The sequence below is a fragment of the Girardinichthys multiradiatus genome, chromosome 10 (genome assembly GCF_021462225.1).
Source record: "Girardinichthys multiradiatus isolate DD_20200921_A chromosome 10, DD_fGirMul_XY1, whole genome shotgun sequence".
NCBI classification, from domain to species: Eukaryota; Metazoa; Chordata; class Actinopteri; order Cyprinodontiformes; family Goodeidae; genus Girardinichthys; species Girardinichthys multiradiatus.
In genome coordinates, this window is record NC_061803.1 from 7,717,825 (window position 1) to 7,737,842 (window position 20,018).

General features: G+C 39.4%; 1 protein-coding gene across 2 annotated transcripts in view; it reads left to right on the forward strand.

The window, feature by feature from the left end:
- The window catches only part of ccdc186 (coiled-coil domain-containing protein 186), a 39,679-nt gene that overhangs the window by 3,307 nt on the left and 16,354 nt on the right, over positions 1 to 20,018 (forward strand). The window contains exons 3-14 of one of the 2 annotated variants that reach the window (XM_047376767.1): positions 2 to 128; positions 1,963 to 2,091; positions 5,745 to 5,957; positions 6,375 to 6,494; positions 8,454 to 8,558; positions 8,864 to 8,962; positions 12,318 to 12,404; positions 12,483 to 12,625; positions 13,574 to 13,829; positions 14,047 to 14,236; positions 14,313 to 14,411; positions 17,547 to 17,775. In XM_047376767.1, coding sequence (XP_047232723.1) covers positions 2 to 128; positions 1,963 to 2,091; positions 5,745 to 5,957; positions 6,375 to 6,494; positions 8,454 to 8,558; positions 8,864 to 8,962; positions 12,318 to 12,404; positions 12,483 to 12,625; positions 13,574 to 13,829; positions 14,047 to 14,236; positions 14,313 to 14,411; positions 17,547 to 17,775 — 1,797 coding nt within the window. The remainder of the gene's footprint in view (position 1; positions 129 to 1,962; positions 2,092 to 5,744; positions 5,958 to 6,374; positions 6,495 to 8,453; positions 8,559 to 8,863; positions 8,963 to 12,317; positions 12,405 to 12,482; positions 12,626 to 13,573; positions 13,830 to 14,046; positions 14,237 to 14,312; positions 14,412 to 17,546; positions 17,776 to 20,018) is intronic. The other variant, XM_047376769.1, reaches the window with a different exon arrangement.

A 20,018-nucleotide genomic window follows, 5' to 3' on the forward strand; every position in this document is an offset into this window, starting at 1 on the left:
GGTTGCTTGAGGAGAACAAGAGACACCAGGAATTGATCCTGGGGATCTGCTCCGAAAAAGACAACATGAAGGAAGAGTTGAAGAAGAGAGCAGAAACAGAGAAGCAACACATCGGCTCTATTAAAAAGGTCATTCTTTATTCTTTATGCTCATTTGGTGTTTGATCTGTGCAACATTGATTGTTACAGGGATAGCTTGGATTTGTTGAAGTGAGATTATGGGAAATAATTCTCTGCACTGGTTGCCTTACTTATAGAAGACAAATGTCATATTGTGTGCTTGTAGAGAAGAAACCCTCAGAAAGGGATATTTCAAAACCTTTTCTACCTTTTTAATGTGAAATGTATCCTGTTCAATGGAACTGAAAAACAAACAAAGTTGTTAAAGGGAACAAAGTATTAAAAAACTGCAACTACCAGTTTCCATAAGTATACACACCCTTAATCTAATTCATCGTTGAAACTCATTTTGATACAGTTTAAGCATTCAGTCTTCTTTCAAATGACTCTTTGGGTCAAAACTGACTTATGGAAATGTTTCTTCATGTCCTTCTCCTGACTGATCCCTTTGAAAAATGAGGCCTTTTTGATCTTTATCTTAAAGTCATGCCAAGTTTATTTATAAAGCCCATTTCATATGATAATCAAAGACTCAATAGGTTAGGAAGATCATAAAATAAAAGCAATCAATACATGTAATAAAACAATGAATACACAAAATAAAGGATAAAAATGTTAGGAAATTTGTACTAGGAGAGCTGAACCTGAATCACGGCTGATCAGGATCATTTGAATTGATGCCAGATATTTACCCAAGAAGACTGAATCCTGGAATCGAAGTTTAAGACGGTTCAGCAAGGTGGGATAAATGTCACCAAAATGGTTTACAAAGTTCTTAAATCATTTAATTTGCTCTCCTTTTTTTACACCAGGAAACCAAGCATTTTAGCATTAGTTTGAAGACTGTATATTTACGATTTTTACCATGTGTTTGTTCATGTCAAAGGTGACACCAAATCACAGTGTCTTGCATTACTTCTTGCAATGTGCTAAATATTATTTACTTATATTTGGAATAACTCAGCCGCTATTGTAGTTCTGATGACTTAGTTCATCACATTTCGTTATCTTTCACATTGTGTGACTTTTCCAAAGTGTAAATACTAGCTTCTCTTTTTTTAAGCATTTAATACAATTCATTTCTTAATTAAACAACTATTATTAATTGTACACAGGGTACAAAGTATTACTCTGTTCATATTAAGTCAACACAGAGTAGGTTAGCCTGCTCTGACTGTTGTGCAAATTAGGGGACAAACCAAAGAATAAATCTTGTTAAGCTGCATCCGTCACAGTGGCTTTTCAATTCAGTTCAGTTTATTCCTGAGCTCTGCTTAGCCTGTAATTAAGGACGTCAAACAAAGCGGCCTGTAAGGGTGGAGAAAATTATATTGGGTTCTCATCACCTCCATCTAACTGATGACATCATTTGTGTAGATTGTGCTTTTTTGTTTTTTTTTAATTCCCTTGAGATTTGCAGAGCACTCAAAAACTCAACTCATCCTGTTCACAAGACACAATTCGAAACATTTGTTGCTATAACTGGAACAAAGACTGATTCATGTTTTTCTATTTATGTGTAAACATGCGGGTATAGAGTGATTTTTCTTTTTTTGTATCCACACTGTCCCCTTTTGTTGTTCTTTTCAAACTGTAAATGTATATGTATAGATGAAGAAAAACCTTATTTTTTTACTATCGATGAAAATACAATTAGTAATATGTAAAAAAAAAAAAAGGTAAAGTTTCTTCTTTAACGTGTAATTTTGGGCTAATCTTCCGAGGTAAATTTGTGAAGTTGACTTGTGTTCAGTCCTTTTATTCAACTCTAATCTTGCAAAGCAGGTTAGCTCAGGTGTTGGGCCGACAGGTCGCTCACTCTGCCTTCTCCCTGTTTTTGCAGTTAGAGTGGAGGGTGGAGGAGCTCCTGAAAGAACTGAAGGAGTCGCGAGAGAAATTCATCCACCACGACCAAACAGCCAAAGCTGCTTTGCAGCAGATGCAGAGAGAAACTACTTACAGGATAGAACAGGTATGACTCGGATGTAATTACACTGAAACTTTCACACAACTTGGTTTTGCGTGTATCTGATCCTTATTTTGCATCTCTGGCACCTTGGCTTTAAAACCTAATTCCCAGTATAATCTATAATATGTTAGCCATTTTAAGAATTTTGCATTATGAAAGAAAATATAACTCCTTGTAGAAATAATTTACCTTTTTGACAGGAATCCATTTGCAGCCGTTAGATTAAAACAAATAAATGTATAGTAGCCATTTAGTACCACAGTATCAGTTCTGTCTTGAAAAACCATATCATTAAGGTCGTTTGAGCTTCACAGGATACGCACATTTATTACTTTGATTATTTCCTGCCCCAATTGCCCCAACCACATGGTTTTTGTTTGCTGATAGGGTGCATTGTTAAGTATAGTAGGGGTAGTCTGCTGCCATTGTGAAATACTGTTGTCAAGCAGTATTTGCCTTTTTCTAATGCCCAAGTTTCTCAGCTCAAGACTTCATTAACAGTACCTTGCAGAGTTGGCATACCTCTTGAACTTCATGTTTTGTTACATTACAACCACTTGGGATTTTCATATATTAGACAATTACAAAGTTTTGCTTTATTCTAGGAAGGAAAACGGTGTGTGGAAGGAAATAAATCTTTTTAGCCCTTTTTACACTGATACAAGCAAATATAATCAAGTGGAACCAGCTGCCTTTGGAAGCCATCTAGTTAATAGTGTCCAACTATTATTAGAGATGGGTTAGGTTATAAAACAATATCCCAAGCTTTGAACATCTCACATAGTACTATTTTATTCATCATCTGAAAATAAAAGGAGTATTGTATATCTGGAAATCTTGTGTGACATATTCGTCCACATAAACTGATGGGCCGGTTAAGGAGAACATTAATCAAAAACAGTCTCGAGGCCCAGGGTAACTCTGGGGATCCACAGCCCAGGAGGGAGATTTAAGTTGTGTATTCAACAAATCTAGGTTTTATGAAAGAGAGACAAAGAAAGCCATTGTTAAAAGAAGGCAATAAGACATCCCAAAGACCCAAAATGAACTTGTGAAATGTTATGTAATAATCTATGTAGTAATCTAACATTGCTCATACCTCTGAACACCATTGCCACAGTGAAACATGGTGGTGGCAGCATTATGCTGTGGGGATGCTTTTCTTTAGTGAGTACAGCTGATTAGAGTTTATGGAAAGACAGGGTAAAACCTTGAAAAAAACCAGTTGCAAAAGAGGGTAGAGGGTCACCATCCAGCAGGACAAAGACCCTGAACATTCAGCTTGAGCTACAATGGAATGGTTTAGATCAAAGCTCACACACGCTAGAATGGCCCAGTCAAAGTCAAAACATAAAGACAATTATGATTCTGTTCACATACATTTCTTTTGCAAAGTCAAACTCGGGTCTCCGAATGTGCAAAGCTGACAAGAGACACGCCCCAAAAAGACTTTCGGCTGCCGGTACTGTAAGAGATAGTTCGAAAGGAACGGAGTGAGAGGGGCTGAATAAAAATGAAAACCACACTTTCGAAATAATTAATTCTAAAAATGTTGAAAATAATAAATCTTTCTTTTTCACTTTACAATTATGGAACAAGTTGTTGTTCTGCCACCTAGAATATATGGATGTTTGTGGTTGTAATGTGACCACATGTTTAACTGTTAAATGGGTGTGAATACTTTTACAAGGCACTATATTTTTTAAAGTTTTGATTGATTAGAGTATCTTTACTTCTATTTACAAAAAAAAGACAATTTAGCCACAATTGACCCACAAACAATATTTCTACCACTCTCTACCATCCGTGGATCTTTGCACAAAACTAGCAGCTTGAACGTTCAAGGACTTGGATCACCAAACTCCTCTTCCTGCAGGTAAATAGATAGTTCTGGAGGGAGACTTTTTCAACCTGCTTTAGCTCACCTGGTGAAAGCCATGTAAGGCACACCCCTCCTGACAGTTCTGTCACACTTCATCATTTTTAATTTCACCGTTCAGTAAACAATACGAGTTTGATTTTGCCCTCTCTGGGCCTTTGTTTTAACATTCTGCACAGACCCAGTGATACTCGACTGTTGCCACCCTGAGGGTTGGAGCATTTGGTTATGTTAATGTGTTAAGGCTTTGTGACACGTAACTGAATTTTAATGTCCCCTAACTAGAATCAAATATCGACTATGATGTCTTTCACTCCAACGGGGTTTAGACTATTTTAATTCTTCTATCCTTTAAGAGATGTGGACACTAACACTAACATTTATTGCAAACTGTTCAGGTTTTGCATTACGTCAAAAATGTGCGGTGTGTAAAACTAAGCAGCTGAACCCAATTCTATCAACAGAGACAAGAAATAACATGGAGGCATCCGGCAAGATGTGAAAGCTATGCAGCAGCCTCCACACTTCTGCTTAAAATAACCCCAGCCTGTTTCTGATTTCTTTTGACTAGAACTCTATCAAACCGAATAGAACAGACAGGTCGGGCTCAGAAGCAAAATGAAAAGTCCAGTCAGTTTGCAGGTTGTCTCACTGCATCCCTGCATCAGTGGGGCTAGGCTAGAGGTGAGCTGGGCAGAGGACAAGTACTATGCTTTTATATTGAAAGTAGAAGAAAAGTTGAGATTGATAGTTGAATGCAAGTTACCTAGTAACTATGAAAATAAAAGTAGATTTTTGCCTGCTTGGATTTGGGGTTTGTCACTGATGAGAAATAAGTCTTTTGATTCTAAGGTTTTGCATACTGAGAAATAAGTTATTTAAAAGCTCATAAGAAAGCAATAAAATGTTAAAATATCAGAGGCAAACAATTTGGATTATTATCAAATAGTTGGTTTATATCAGAAATTCGGCCAAACAATCAAAGCTCTTATTTATTACACATAATTTTGATTATTATGGCCTACAGCTAATGAAAACCTGATATTTGGTTTTCCCAAAAAAATTATGTTCACATACTTCATAATGCATGCACTTAATACCTGGTTGGGTCTCCTGTCAAGGCAGCTATAATAGGGTCCTGACACTCGTCTGCCTTGTTGGGTTTGGTGACAGTGGAGCTCCAATCCGCTCCTCTTTGACCTTAGCCCAGGTGAGACAGTTGTGACCTTGTTTGAGTGGCCTAACACTGGGAATGCGACAGTTGTAGCCCACGTCCCTGATACGTAGGTATCTGGTGGCTCTTGAAGCTCTGACCCCTGCTGCTGTCTACAAGTTGAAAATATCCCTCCCTTAAACTCTTGAATGGGCTTTACTTCTTAAATTCTCTAATGTCAGCATTTATCCCTGTTGCTACCTTTTCCTACCACATTTTTATCTTCCACTCAACCTTCTGTTAATATGCTTGGATATACACTCTGTGAACAGCCAGCTGCTGAAACAGGGTCTTTTTGTGGCTAACCCTGCTGGTGTAGGGTGTCAGTGCTGAAGCACTGTCAAGTCAGCATTCTTCCCTATGATTGTGTAGGCCATAACTTAACATTTCTCTATTAAAGATCCTGTTGTATTGTTGTTTTTTTGTTGTATTCTAATTTTGTTTCTGTCTATAACAAATCTATACAATATGTTTTTGAGTTGAATTACTGGCGGAAAAAAATGATATTGTAATTTATTGAGATGCATTTGTAAGAGGTACACATGACCATGTCTTACAATTCAGGTGAACAGGAAGTGTGATGAGGCGCGGCAGGAGAAGGAGGCCATGGTGATGAAATATGTGCGAGGAGAGAAAGAAGCTCTGGACCTAAGGCGGGATAAGGAGAGTTTGGAGAAGAGGCTGAGGGAAGCCCTCAAGGAGGTGGACCGCCAGGCCCTCAGGGGAAATCAGCTGGCTCAGGAGAAGGGACGGCTGCAACAGCTGTATGACGCTAAGGTCAGTAGGATTTTAAATGCTTTCTTCCTTGGAACATGGAAAAACTATTCATATCTGGGTTCAAATGTTTTTATTGTCTTAGAAATGTCTAATGCGTGTAACTTGATCTTTTATTTAACTTACCGTATCATGCACTTTGTGTTACTGGAGCATTATTTGTTCCCTAACCTTGAAAAAACAAAGGATTAGATTTACTTGTTTTTAATTTCACGATGGAAATTAAGAGGCAAAGGTGTTTGTAATGACTTATATTCTCCAAGATGTAGCCAGCATATATAAATTATATCTTAAGCAGGATTAGTTTAACAGAATATTTGATCGCAAGCAGCCGTTTTTTGCATACAATAATTATGTGACAACTTTTTAGAGACTATTTAAGTCTTATTCTGCCCCCCTTCATCACCCCTTTGTTCACAGGAAGGTGAGGTTGGCCGGCTGACGCGAGAAGTGGAAAAGTTGAAAGAGGAGATCAACTCTCATCTAATTAAAGTCAAATGGGCCCAGAACAAACTAAAGAGTGAAGCAGATGCTCACAAGGTAACGTTACTCAAACTCGGGGAAAAAAAGGGACTTTGCATTTCCTGTTACAAATTGCTTCTAGGCTAAAATGAAAATGTAAGATCTACAAATGAACACTTAAGCAAAATCGTATTATAAATACAGGCCCAAGATTTGGAACTCATAGCATGCTTTTAGGCATGTAATTCTGCACAATTGTTTGAAGGGAGACATGCCTGCTTTCGATGAATGTCTTGCCTTAGCACCCATGGAGTAGCCTTTCTGTCAGCCTGTATGATCCTCAGGCATTCATCATGCAAGCTGTAAATCTGTTGCAACATTTTCACTCATGCAGGTCCATATCAGCATTCTCCCACCTCTGTGCTTTGTTGTTAGGTTGTGCGCTTTTTCCATTGGCTCTGTTTAGGTTTCATGGCTCCACTCCACTTGGTGTCTCTTAACTCGGCATGGAACCTGTTGTTTCTATGGACTCACTGACGGCTGGAGCCATGGCTTTAAGCTCCGCCTCCAGCTGTCAGTCTAGTCCACCATGCCGCTATTAAATGGTAAATGGACTGAACTTATATAGCGCTTTTCCAGTCATACAGACCGCTCAAAGCGCTTTACACTAGAGCCACATTCACCCAATCGCACACATTCATACACCGATACGCAGATCGGTAGGCAACTTGAGGTTAAGTGCCCCTCCTCCTGCAGACTCAGGTTTGCTTAAGGAACCATCATTAAACTCCTGGACCAAACATAATGTTTCATGGTGGTATTGTTTTGCGTGTTTTGGGAAAAATGTTTGTGTCTGAACAGCTGATTTTATGTGTGATCAGCTGATTTAGGATGTTTGTGTAAATTCAACCTGCGTGTAATTCAGAGAGCTGATATCTCCTTTTACTTTTCTTTCAGCCTTGAGGCATGGCTTATGATTTGTTAATAGTAAAAGTATATTTCGATTTGACCTGCTCCAGCCGTTGTGGTCCTTTTAATATTATTATAGTCGCTCTTGAGTTTTATTAACTTTTCCCTTCACTACCTTGGAGAAAACCGTCACATTTCTCCTGGTCCCATCGCCAATCAGTGACCAGCAGTCTGTTCATGTCGCATGTTGTCTCTGCTCGTACCTGCTCAGGAGCAGGGACCAAAAAAGTAGGTACCGGTACAGGAAAAAACAGTAATGGAGACGCTGGCAAAGCGGGCCTAGTGGAGCGGAGCCGAGCTAAGTAGAACCAGTGGAAAAGGGGCTTTGGAGTATCCACTGTGGTAGACATGGCTTTAACAAACCACACTTAAAAAAAATAAAATAAAATTTGCTGAGCACATTCACAAATTAAACAATTAGCCTTTTATGTGTTTTATTTACATCAGGTGTCCCTTCTTTCCTAAATTAGTTATAATATAACTTCATAGATAGATGGATCTTAATCACAAATATTAAATCAAAACATATATGTAGTAACTAACGTCCAGTTTTGTTTGTGTGTTTTCAGCTTTAATATATCACACATATAACACTAAAATATAAACCATAAAAACCCTCAGTAGTTGTTTTCAGCATAAAAATGATCACCATCTCTGCCAACACCCTGGAAGATAACATGATTAAATGTGTGACTTGGGGATACAATGAAATAGGAACTGCACTGTACTGACCCTGAAAAGAAATTGTAGTCATCACTGTAGCTGTTTTTGAAAAACACCTCTTACAAAAGAAAAGGGTCTCTTTTTTTTATTTTGCTGCCTCAAGCGGATAAACAGCAGTAAACAAAGGAGGGAGCAAAAGCTCAGGAGTTGCTGAAGGCTGCACGGATCTGGCTGTTTTTGATTTGGAAGGAGGGGATGAACTTGTGCAACATACCGGTACTAGAAAAGACCAAAACAACTTAGTGACGTGTGTTGGGGTTTCAACCTGAACTCACTGCGAGGTAAAGTTCTTCGTTTCAATAAGAAAAGCTGTATGAAGGCATGCTCGTGTTTATTTGTGTTCAGGAAACTAAAGACAAATTGAGAGAAACAACATCGAAGTTGGCTCAAGCCAAAGAGGAGACGGAACAGATCCGAAAGAACTGCCAGGACATGATCCGAACGTACCAGGTTTGCTTTGCTTTGCTTTGTTTGTTGTGTGGAAGGTTGATCATGATCACAGATGCTAGTAAAATGTTATTTTGAGCAAACCTGACCTGACAGAACCTCATGGTGGCAGTAAAGAGCCACGATAGATCTTACTCTGGCAGGGAAATTGATCTGAATTGCTGTTTCTGACTGTTGCAGTTTTTTACATCATAGCACTCCAGACAAAGATTTTCTAATTTAACACAAGAAGATATTATCAATGTCTCTACTGTTGTTCCTCGTGTTTTTACTCCCTGACCTAAAACAATAATTCATCTCCTCTTAAGGAATCGGAAGAGCTGAGGTCCAATGAGTTGGATGCTAAACTGAAGGAGACCAAAGGAGAGTTGGAGAAGCATAAGCAGGAGCAAACAGACCAATTAGAGGTGAAGCATGTTATCTAGACTCTCTCCATGCTCTTTTTGTCCCTTTATTTGCAGAATAAAATAACATTTCAACTGGCAGTGTAATCATTCTATGACACATAAAAACTGTATGCTTAAAACAAATAAGCAGCTTCTGAACCTTTCAAAAACCAATGGACCATCAAAAGAAGTCGCAGCCTCCGATGATTGTGATTGTTTTTTGTTGTTCAAACATATATAATTGTGAGAGTATAATTGAGGAGTTGCATGTGCTGTGAACTCATGTGCTATGCTAGACTTTCTTTCTATACATAGCTTTGCAAAAGTATTGATACTGCTTGACCTTTTTCAGGTTTTGCTACAGCAATAAGCTTTAATGTACAGTGCCTTGCGAATGTACTCGGCCCCCTTGAACTGGTCAACCTCTGGCCACATTTCAGGCTTCAAACATAAAGATATAAAATTCTAATTTTCTGTGAAGAATCAACAAGTGGGACACAATCGTGAAGTGGAATTAAATTTATTGGATGTGTCAAACGTTTTTAACAAATAAAAAACTGAAAAGTGGGGCGTGCAATATTATTCGGCCCCTTTACTTTCGGTGCAGCAAACTCACTCCAGAAGTTCAGTGAGGATCTCTGAATGATCCAATGTTGTCCCAAATGACTGATGATGATAAATAGAATCCACCTGTGTGTAATCAAGTCTCCGTAGAAATGCACCTGCTCTGTGATAGTCTCAGGGTTCTGTTCAAAGCACAGAGAGCATCATGAAGACCAAGGAACACACCAGGCAGGTCCGAGATACTGTTGTGGAGACGTTCAAAGCCGGATTTGGATACAAAAAGATTTCCCAAGCTTTAAACATCCCAAGGAGCACTGTGCAAGCAATCATATTGAAATGGAAGGAGTATCAGACCACTGCAAATCTACCAAGACCCGGCCGTCCCTCTAAACTTTCATCTCGAACAAGGAGAAGACTGATCAGAGATGCAGCCAAGAGGCCCATGATCACTCTGGATGAACTGCAGAGATCTACAGCTGAGGTGGGAAAGTCTGTCCATAGGACAACAATCAGACGTACACTGCACAAATCTGGCCTTTATGGAAGAGTGGCAAGAAGAAAGCCATTTCTCAAAGATATCCATAAAAAGTCTTGTTTAAAGTTTGCCACAAGCCACCTGGGAGACACACCAAACATGTGGAAGAAGGTGCTCTGGTCAGATGAAACCAAAATCAAACTGTTTGGCCACAATGCAAAACGATATGTTTGGCATAAAAGCAACACAGCTCATCACCCTGAACACACCATCCCCACTGTTAAACATGGTGGTGGCAGCATCATGGTTTGGGCCTGTTTTTCATCAGCAGGGACAGGGAAGATGGTCAAAATTGATGGAAAGATGGATGGGGCCAAATACAGGACCATTCTGGAAGAAAACCTGTTGGAGTCTGCAAGAGACCTGAGACTGGGATGGAGATTTATCTTCCAACAAGACAATGATCCAAAACATAAAGCCAAATCTACAATGGAATGGTTCACAAATAAACGTATCCAGGTGTTGGAATGGCCAAGTCAAAGTCCAGACCTGAATCCAATCGAGAATCTGTGGAAAGAGCTGAAGACTGCTGTTCACGAACGCTCTCCATCCAACCTCACTGAGCTCGAGCTGTTTTGCAAGGAAGAAAGGGCAAGAATTTCAGTCTCTTGGTGTGTAAAATTGATAGAGACAAACCCCAAGAGACTTGCAGCTGTAATTGCAGCAAAGGGTGGCGCTACAAAGTATTAACACAAGGGGGCCGAATAATATTGCACGACCCACTTTTCAGTTTTTTATTTGTTAAAAAAGTTTGACACATCAATAAATTTCATTCCATTTCACAATTGTGTCCCACTTGTTGTTGATTCTTCACAAAAAATTTGAATTTTATTTCTTTATGTTTGAAGCCTGAAATGTGGCAAGAGGTTGAAAATCTCAAGAGGACCGAATACTTTGGCAAGGCACTGTATTTAATGGCCTTTTTTGAGATAGATCAACACCAAGTAGGGCATGATTGTGAAGTGAAAGGAAAATCTACATTTTCTACAACTTGGTTTTTTGGTTTTTTTTGCAAATAAAAATCTGAAACATATGAACCAAGTTCTGCTGCAGCAACAGCAGGAAGTCTCATGGGCCATGTATCATATAATCCAAGGGTGTGAATACTTTTGCAAGGCCCTGTATGTCTGTGACCCTAAAACATGAATATGTCAAGCAGTCTAAATCTGAATCCTTTTGTGAATTTTAAGCTTAGAAAAAGCCACATTTGTTTTTTGTGCATGAAAAGTCAAATCAAAGGTGCAGGTTACCCCCCGCCCCTTTTTTTATTATTATCATAATTAATTAAAGCATTTCAGATGTAAAAGGTATTTTCTCACTCTTTGTGGCCTTTACGTAGCAATCACAGTCAGAGTTTGCCTCTGCAGCTCTGCATGCACACCATTAAACAAATGGACTCCATCCAAACACTGTGGCCTGTTTTTCTCAGTGCCACACTCCAACGGGAATCAAACTTTAAAAATAAATGGCCTAGAAATAATCAATATTAAGCCTCGTGTTTCAACAACAACCCAGAAGACATCTCCCGGTTAGATTTTTTCCAGGGTGTGCTTCATTTTTAGCAGGTTGTTGACAGCTCAGTGAAAATGCCTCCGATAAAAGTCCCTACATTTGAATATTCGATGTTTGCGGCAGTGCTAAGAAGAGCACAATCCCTTTTTATGCTTCAAGTTTTTCTTGATGGGGTTAATTATTTTTTTGATTATGAAGTTTTTAACATAAACGGTCGTCAGGTGTTATGTCATTGAATAAACCTCACTGTCCTGACACTCTTCAGTTTTAGCTGGAACTTTGATTTAGGCCCACTGATCATTCTAAGCCTACATATGTTATTATAGATCCTATACCCAAATCATAAATTATGCAAGCAAAAATGTTTCCATTATGACTTGGGAGATTACATTTAAATTGGATGAATGAACGAAACAGAATTTACCAGCACCTCAATTACTGCTGCGTCGTCGTGGATACCAGAGGCTTTCTAATGACTTCTTGGAAAAGTTGACTTGCGGCAGCACCAATAATGGGTTTGTTAAAAACATGAGACAAACCATAAAAATAAAAAAAATGATCGTGGATTTCCATCCCCTAATGAATTCATAAACAAACACAGGCAACATGGCTTTCAAGAAAATCCATTTGTTGTGTAATGATGCTACATTAAGAATTGACTGCCTTGTTTTCCAGAACAGAAGTAGCATTTGGCAGCAAAAACATATACTTTTGTTTTTAAGTCAGTGCATACATTTCTAAAATAGAATTTCATATATGTTACAGATGCATCGAGCAAAGGCCAAGGAGCTGGAGGACCTGAAGAAGAGTTACAAAGAAAGCATAGATGAGCTTGAAACACTCCGCACTAAGGTTTGTCATTCGAAACAATGCTTGTATAACATCAGCGAGAGGGAGTCCTCTGTTTAACAAGGGTGTCTGGCTCCATAGTTAAAGTGTCTGGAGGATGAGCGGCCGCGGTGGGAGGACGAGCTGACTAAATACAGGGAGATCATAAACCGGCAGAAGGCTGAGATTGGCCGCCAGAGAGAAAAACTTGAAGAGGTCACTGCACTTCAGGAGCAGCATGAAAGGTATAGCTACACACCTTTTATTAATGTTAAAGCACAAGCAGAAACACACGAAATGCCACCCACTGAGGAGGTGAGTCAGTAATATCAACCCCAGAGAAGTACTGTGCACTTTGCACCTGTTGGCAATGACTAACTAATGATTAATTCAGCCTAAATAATCCTCTATTAACAATGATTTGAATGCAGTGTTTCACGACTAATAATACTATTAATTATAATCTTGAGTTCACTTCTGCCACCATAGTAGTGAATCTGAATAACCTGAAATAAAGTTCCAATGTCCCAGCAGGATTTTTCTGACATTTGCTCATTTGTGTGCAGAAACTGGATCTTTAAACATTTTTAAAGCTAAGAGGTAGCAACTGGCCTGGAAGGCTGCTAAAAGGCTGGTAGCATTACTGAAAGAGTTGCAGGTTGGGTTCTATTTTGGACCAAATTCTCCTGTATTCTTCATACCTACAATCTGTGTAGTTGTAGGACTACAACACAGAATCCTTTACTGTCGAGGTAAACCCCTAAGCCTGGATAAAATTTTCCAAAAACCTGTGTGTTGGGGAATGTGTTATCCTTCGAAATTGTATTATCATAACTGTATCATTAAAAGAACACAACACTCACAGTGAAACATGGTGGTGGCAGCATCATGCTGTGGAGTCCCTCTTTAATAGATATTTTTTTTTTTTTATAAAGGTGAATAAAATTATTAACAGACACATAAGAGTCAGTTTTTCTTCCCAAACCTTTTTTGCTAGAACACGTCACCGTGGGTCTGAACTCATCCATATGAAGAAAAGAATAAAATTAAGCTTTCAGAATAACCCAGCGTGAGTCAGAACTAAATCCAACAGAACATCTGTTGGGTGAGCTGAGGTGGGCTGTGGAAAAGAAGTATCTTCACATTTCTTATTCTTTTAATACAGTGTGCCTCATGTGTTTTGCTTTATGCAGAGACAAACAAGAGATCGCCTCTCTCCAGGAGGAAGTGGAGGGCCTGACCAATCAGATGGCCGACCTCCAGTGTGACGTGCAAGGCAGCAGGGAACGTGAAGCCGAGCTACTGGGTTTTACTGAGAAGCTGAGCAGCAAGAATGCCCAGCTGCAGTCGGAGAGCAACGCGCTGCAGTCTCAGCTGGATCAAGTCAGCGGCAGCTTCACAACGCTCCAAGCAAAGCTGGAGGAGACCAGCAGGATCCTGGATGACAAGGTCAGGATGCTCTGAGTGCACCAAAATGACAGAGGCCTGCTTTTATATGTCAAACACATAAATCATGAATTAAGGATTACCTTATTTTAATAATAAAATATTGCGACAAATGTTTTTGATGACTTGTTTAGCATGCATTACATAATTTCTCTTAGTAGTGATATTGCACACAAAGTATTTCAGTTCTATAATAACCTGCACTCCTATAAATCTGCAGTCCCGGCAGCTGAAGCAGGAAGAAGTGCTGAGGCACCAGGAGGTGCAGGGTCTGCAGGAGGAACGGAAAGTTCTGCAAACAGAGGTGGCCCAACTGAAGACCAGAGTAGAGGAGCTGAGGGACGAGCTGGTGACGCAGAAACGGAAACAAGCAGCCAATATTAAGGATCTCACAAAACAACTAACACAAGGTTGAGTACTAAGTCGTTTTGGAAAGATTTGTTCTGTTGTTTTGTTTTGTTAAAGTTTGCTTTGTTCCCTCTGCAGCTCGTAAGAGGCTGGAGCAGGTCGAGAATGGAGGATGTGACCGGGATGTCAGCAGTATGGGCAGTCGCTCCAGTTCCTCAGGTACTGCTCTGAGATTTGGTTAGTATTTAACACTTAATGTAATACTCTAAGTGAAATCTTTCATATTTATTACTTTCTGTTAAATATAAGGTTCCCAATTTATTGGGATGAGGTCTATCCCAATATATCGGAATATTATAGGAAATATAATTAATTTTTCTGTAATTTAGTTTAAAAAGTGAAGCCATATATTAAGAACATTCAGTACACAGAGTGATACATTTCAAGCATTTATTTCTGTTAATTTTGATGATTATGGCCTAACACTAATAACATTTTCCAAAAATTGGAAATGGTCATTTACTAAAAGATATGTCCATGTACTGTACAGTATATGTGCTCAGTATTTGGTCTGGACTGCATTTGCATTAATTACTGCATCAGTGTGGTGTGGCATGGAGGTGATCAGCCTATGGCGCTGCAAGTAAATAAATAGCTTTTAATAGCGGCTTTCAACACGTCTGCAATGTTGGCTCTAGTGTGCATCTTCCTCATGACAATAATTCATAGATTGTCAGTTGGGTTTAGGTCAGAAGAGTCGGCTGGCCAATCAAGCACAGTGATGCATACTGTGGAGATAAAACCTGGTATGGGTACCTTCAGCAGTCCTGCTGAAAATTAATCAGCATCTCCACAAAGCTTGTCTGCAGAGAGAATAATGAAGTGCTGTAAAATGTCCTGGTAGACGATTGTGCTGACTTTGGACTTGAGAAACATAGAGGACCAACTCCAGAAGATGACATGCAGCCCAAAGCATCACTCAATGTGGAAACCTCACACTAGACCTAAAGCAATGGGGATTCTGTGCCCCTGTGCTCTTCCTGCAGACTCTGGGACCTTGATTTCCAAAACAGGACTGAGCAACAGTCTTGTTTTTTTTTTTCTGTAGCCCAGGTAAGATACGTCTGACATGGTTTCTCATTCAGGAGTGGCTTGAGACAAGAAATTCATGATTTGAAGCACATGTCCTAGATACAGATCTAGATGCAGACCTAGATACAGATATAGATCTGTGTTTGGTGGATCTTGAAGCTCTTACACCAGATGCAGTCCACACCTTATGAATCTCCCCCAAATTCTTAATCTTCTGAAGGCGGCGGTTATCCCTGTTCTGTGTGCACCTGTTTTTGCCACACATTTTCCTTCCACTCAATTTTTCCTTAACATCCTTGAATACAGATCTTTGTGAGCAGTCAGCTTTTTTAACAATGGCTTTTTATGGCTTATTAATGATAATTTTTATTGGATTAATGTTATATTAAAATTTTCCGAGAAGAAAATTTTTCAGTCTTTAAAATTAGCAGAAATTAACCTTTGAAATATTACTCTGTTTGTCATGGTCCCATATAATGTTTCATTTTTTTTACCGACTTACTGAAATAAATGAGGGGCCAAAATTACAGTCTGAAGAACATACACAGCAAAAAACAAAACTATGCTAATTTATTTATGCTTCGCTTATGGAATTGTTGCATAAAAAAGCCACAACAATACAGGTCCTTCTCAAAATATTAGCATATTGTGATGAAGTTCATTATTTTCCATAATGTAATGATGAAAATGTAACATTCATATATTTTAGATTCATTGCACACTAACTGAAATATTTCAGATCTTTTATTGTCTTAATACGGATGATTTTGGCATACAGCTCATGAAAACCCAAAATTCCTATCTCACAAAATTAGCATATCATTAAAAGGGTCTCTAAACGAGCTATGAACCTAATCATCTGAATCAACGAGTTAACTCTAAACACCTGCAAAAGATTCCTGAGGCCTTTAAAACTCCCAGCCTGGTTCATCACTCAAAACCCCAATCATGGGTAAGACTGCCGACCTGACTGCTGTCCAGAAGGCCACTATTGACACCCTCAAGCAAGAGGGTAAGACACAGAAAGAAATTTCTGAACGAATAGGCTGTTCCCAGAGTGCTGTATCAAGGCACCTCAGTGGGAAGTCTGTGGGAAGGAAAAGGTGTGGCAGAAAACGCTGCACAACGAGAAGAGGTGACCGGACCCTGAGGAAGATTGTGGAGAAGGGCCGATTCCAGACCTTGGGGGACCTGCGGAAGCAGTGGACTGAGTCTGGAGTAGAAACATCCAGAGCCACCGTGCACAGGCGTGTGCAGGAAATGGGCTACAGGTGCCGCATTCCCCAGGTCAAGCCACTTTTGAACCAGAAACAGCGGCAGAAGCGCCTGACCTGGGCTACAGAGAAGCAGAACTGGACTGTTGCTCAGTGGTCCAAAGTACTTTTTTCGGATGAAAGCAAATTCTGCATGTCATTCGGAAATCAAGGTGCCAGAGTCTGGAGGAAGACTGGGAAGAAGGAAATGCCAAAATGCCAGAAGTCCAGTGTCAAGTACCCACAGTCAGTGATGGTCTGGGGTGCCGTGTCAGCTGCTGGTGTTGGTCCACTGTGTTTTATCAAGGGCAGGGTCAATGCAGCTAGCTATCAGGAGATTTTGGAGCACTTCATGCTTCCAACTGCTGAAAAGCTTTATGGAGATGAAGATTTCATTTTTCAGCACAACCTGGCACCTGCTCACAGTGCCAAAACCACTGGTAAATGGTTTACTGACCATGGTATCACTGTGCTCAATTGGCCTGCCAACTCTCCTGACCTGAACCCCATAGAGAATCTGTGGGATATTGTGAAGAGAACATTGAGAGACTAAAGACCCAACACTCTGGATGAGCTAAAGGCTGCTATCGAAGCATCCTGGGCCTCCATAAGACCTCAGCAGTGCCACAGGTTGATTGCCTCCATGCCACGCCGCATTGAAGCAGTCATTTCTGCAAAAGGATTCCCGACCAAGTATTGATTGCATAACTGTACATGATTATTTGAAGGTTGACGTTTTTTGTATTAAAAACACTTTTCTTTTATTGGTCGGATGAAATATGCTAATTTTGTGAGATAGGAATTTTGGGTTTTCATGAGCTGTATGCCACAATCATCCGTATTAAGACAATAAAAGACCTGATATATTTCAGTTAGTGTGCAATGAATCTAAAATATATAAATGTTAAATTTTCATCATGACATTATGGAAAATAATGAACTTTATCACAATATGCTAATATTTTGAGAAGGACCTGTACATGCTTTTGTTAGATAATCTGAGTCTTTATCTCCATTGCTCCTTCAGGTTCCCTAAATGCACGCCATGGTGGAAGCAGCAGTGTTGAGGAGCGTTCACCAGAGAGCCAGTCCGGTCCTTCGGTGATGGTTGTGGACAGCTTCCCAGAGGTCGACAAGGCAGTGCTTGTAGATCGTATAGTACGTCTGCAAAAAGCTTTGGCGAGAAAGCAGGAAAAAATTGAGTTCATGGAGGATCACATTAAACAGCTGGTGGAAGAGATCCGGAAAAAGACTAAGTGAGTGGCACGGTCCAGTCTTCAAGAGAAAAGTTGTTTACTACTAGCATATGCAAATAAACAATGCACAAACTATGATGGTTTTCTTTATGTTTATAACTATTTATATTGTACGTAGAATCTCACTGAAGGCATCAAACCTGTGAATGAACACATATGGAATTTAATAACAAATGAAAAATTGCAAAAGAACTTTAAGTATGTTATATTTTAGATTCCTTAAAGTGGCTGTGATGACTGAAATATTAACCTTTTGCCATCTCTCAGCCTCTCTGAACCTCTGGGAAGTTGTATCAAGACTCTTTGGAAAACCATTTCAGGTGACCACCTCATGAAGCTCATGGGGAGAATTCCAATAGAGCAAAGCAGTCATCAAAGCAAAGGGGGGCTATTTTGTAAAAATCTAAAATGTTTAGTTATTTCACACTTTTTGTTTACTACATACTTCCATGCGAGTTCATAAAAATTTTTTTGTTGCCTTTGGCGAGAATCTACAATTTAAATAATCAAAAAAGTAAAAAAAACAATTAAGTGAGAAAGAGTATCTAAACAAAAAATGCCCAAAAAGCTGTAAATCCGTGTTTCAGAGCCTGCAGCAGCTTCTTTAGGAGCCAGCAGGAACCTGGAATCATGCTGTGGAGACAATTTCTGTGATCCGCTTTTAACAAAACTAACAAACCTTCCTTAGATAACATCGGCTCCGACTTCATTCCAGCACCAGTGAACAGTTTTCCGCAACAGTAATCTGTGGAAAACAACTCCTGTTTATCTTTTATACCAGACAGTGTTCACAAAATGTTCTTTTCTCAATTAGTCTTGAATCATCTCTTGTGTTTCACCTCCGATTTCTTGCCTTTCTGCACTCAAATCTATTAGACTCAACCTACATTTAAGAGTTAAAATTGAGGACGAATCCCACGGTTCTGTGCTAAATTTAGCTGGGCAGAATCTCAGCAAAGCCTGGGGGGGGGTTTACACCACCCAGAGAATGGATGTGGATTTGTCCTTTTTGCCTCTCTGTCCCCATCCTCTCCAGGATGGCTCAGTGAGCATTGACAAGCCTGAATGTAAAGCCTGAGGAAGGTGATGAATACAGAAACAAAAGGTGTGGAAGGAGAAGATCAGAGACTCTTTGATCAGAGGCAGTTAAAAGAAGCTACTTATTAGTTTACAACATCTCATGCATAAACTTTGCATCATGTCATTGCATGCTTTTTTGCATCATGAGTACTAAATGTAAAGTTGCAGAATGGGATAAAAGCTTTAAGGACCATTGGTTCATGTTGTTCCAGGTGGTTCTATATAACTCAGAAGGTTCAGGCATGAAAAGGGATTCGTCTAAATCATGTTTCAACATGGGCTCATTGTTGAAAGAGTTGGAAAAGCGGTTTGATTGCACATGGAAGAAGTGAGCACTTATGCTCTGCTTTGTAGCCATTACCTGCCTTGTATAAAAGGAGTTGGTACGTGAAGCTGTTATAATGTCTAATACTATGTGACATGATGTGAAACTACAATTTATACGTGCAGTTCCTTGCAAAAGTAAAATTAACTCTTGATCTTTTAAACATTTTTGTCATAGAACCACAAATTTAATTTTTTTAATTTATGTTATAGACCAACATAAAGTAGCACCATCGTAAAGTGGAAGTAACAGGATACATGATTTTCAACATTTTTTAAAAACACTAATCTGAATAGTGTTGAATGCATTTTCTATTGATCATTCTTTACTCTGATACTCTCAAATAAAGACAATGTTAGGGTAATAACCATGTCTTGCACCCATCCCCAGGTGTAAAAATGTTTTTGACTGTACAAACGTTAGCTCTGCACTCCACAAATCTAACCATTGTGGAAGAGTGGAAGAAAAAAAACCACTGATAAAAAGAAAAAGAAATCCCAAATGAGATTTGCCACAAGCCACGTAGGGGTGTCTCGTAGCGATCATGAGGAAGATGGTACTTTTTCACCTACATGCTAAACACTACATGTTTGGAAAATCTAACATGCCACATCAATCTGAGCACATCAACCCTGCAGTGAAACATGGTGGCGACATGTTGTCTCCAGCAGAGACAACATGCATAAGGCTAAATACAGGGAAGTCCTGGAAGAAAGCCTGTTGGAGGCTGTGGAAGACTTAAATCTGGAGGCAAAGGTTTACCTTCCAGCAGGAAAACCCCAAACCTACAGCTAGAGTTTAACACAAACGTTCAGATCGAAGCTTAGCCATGAGTTGG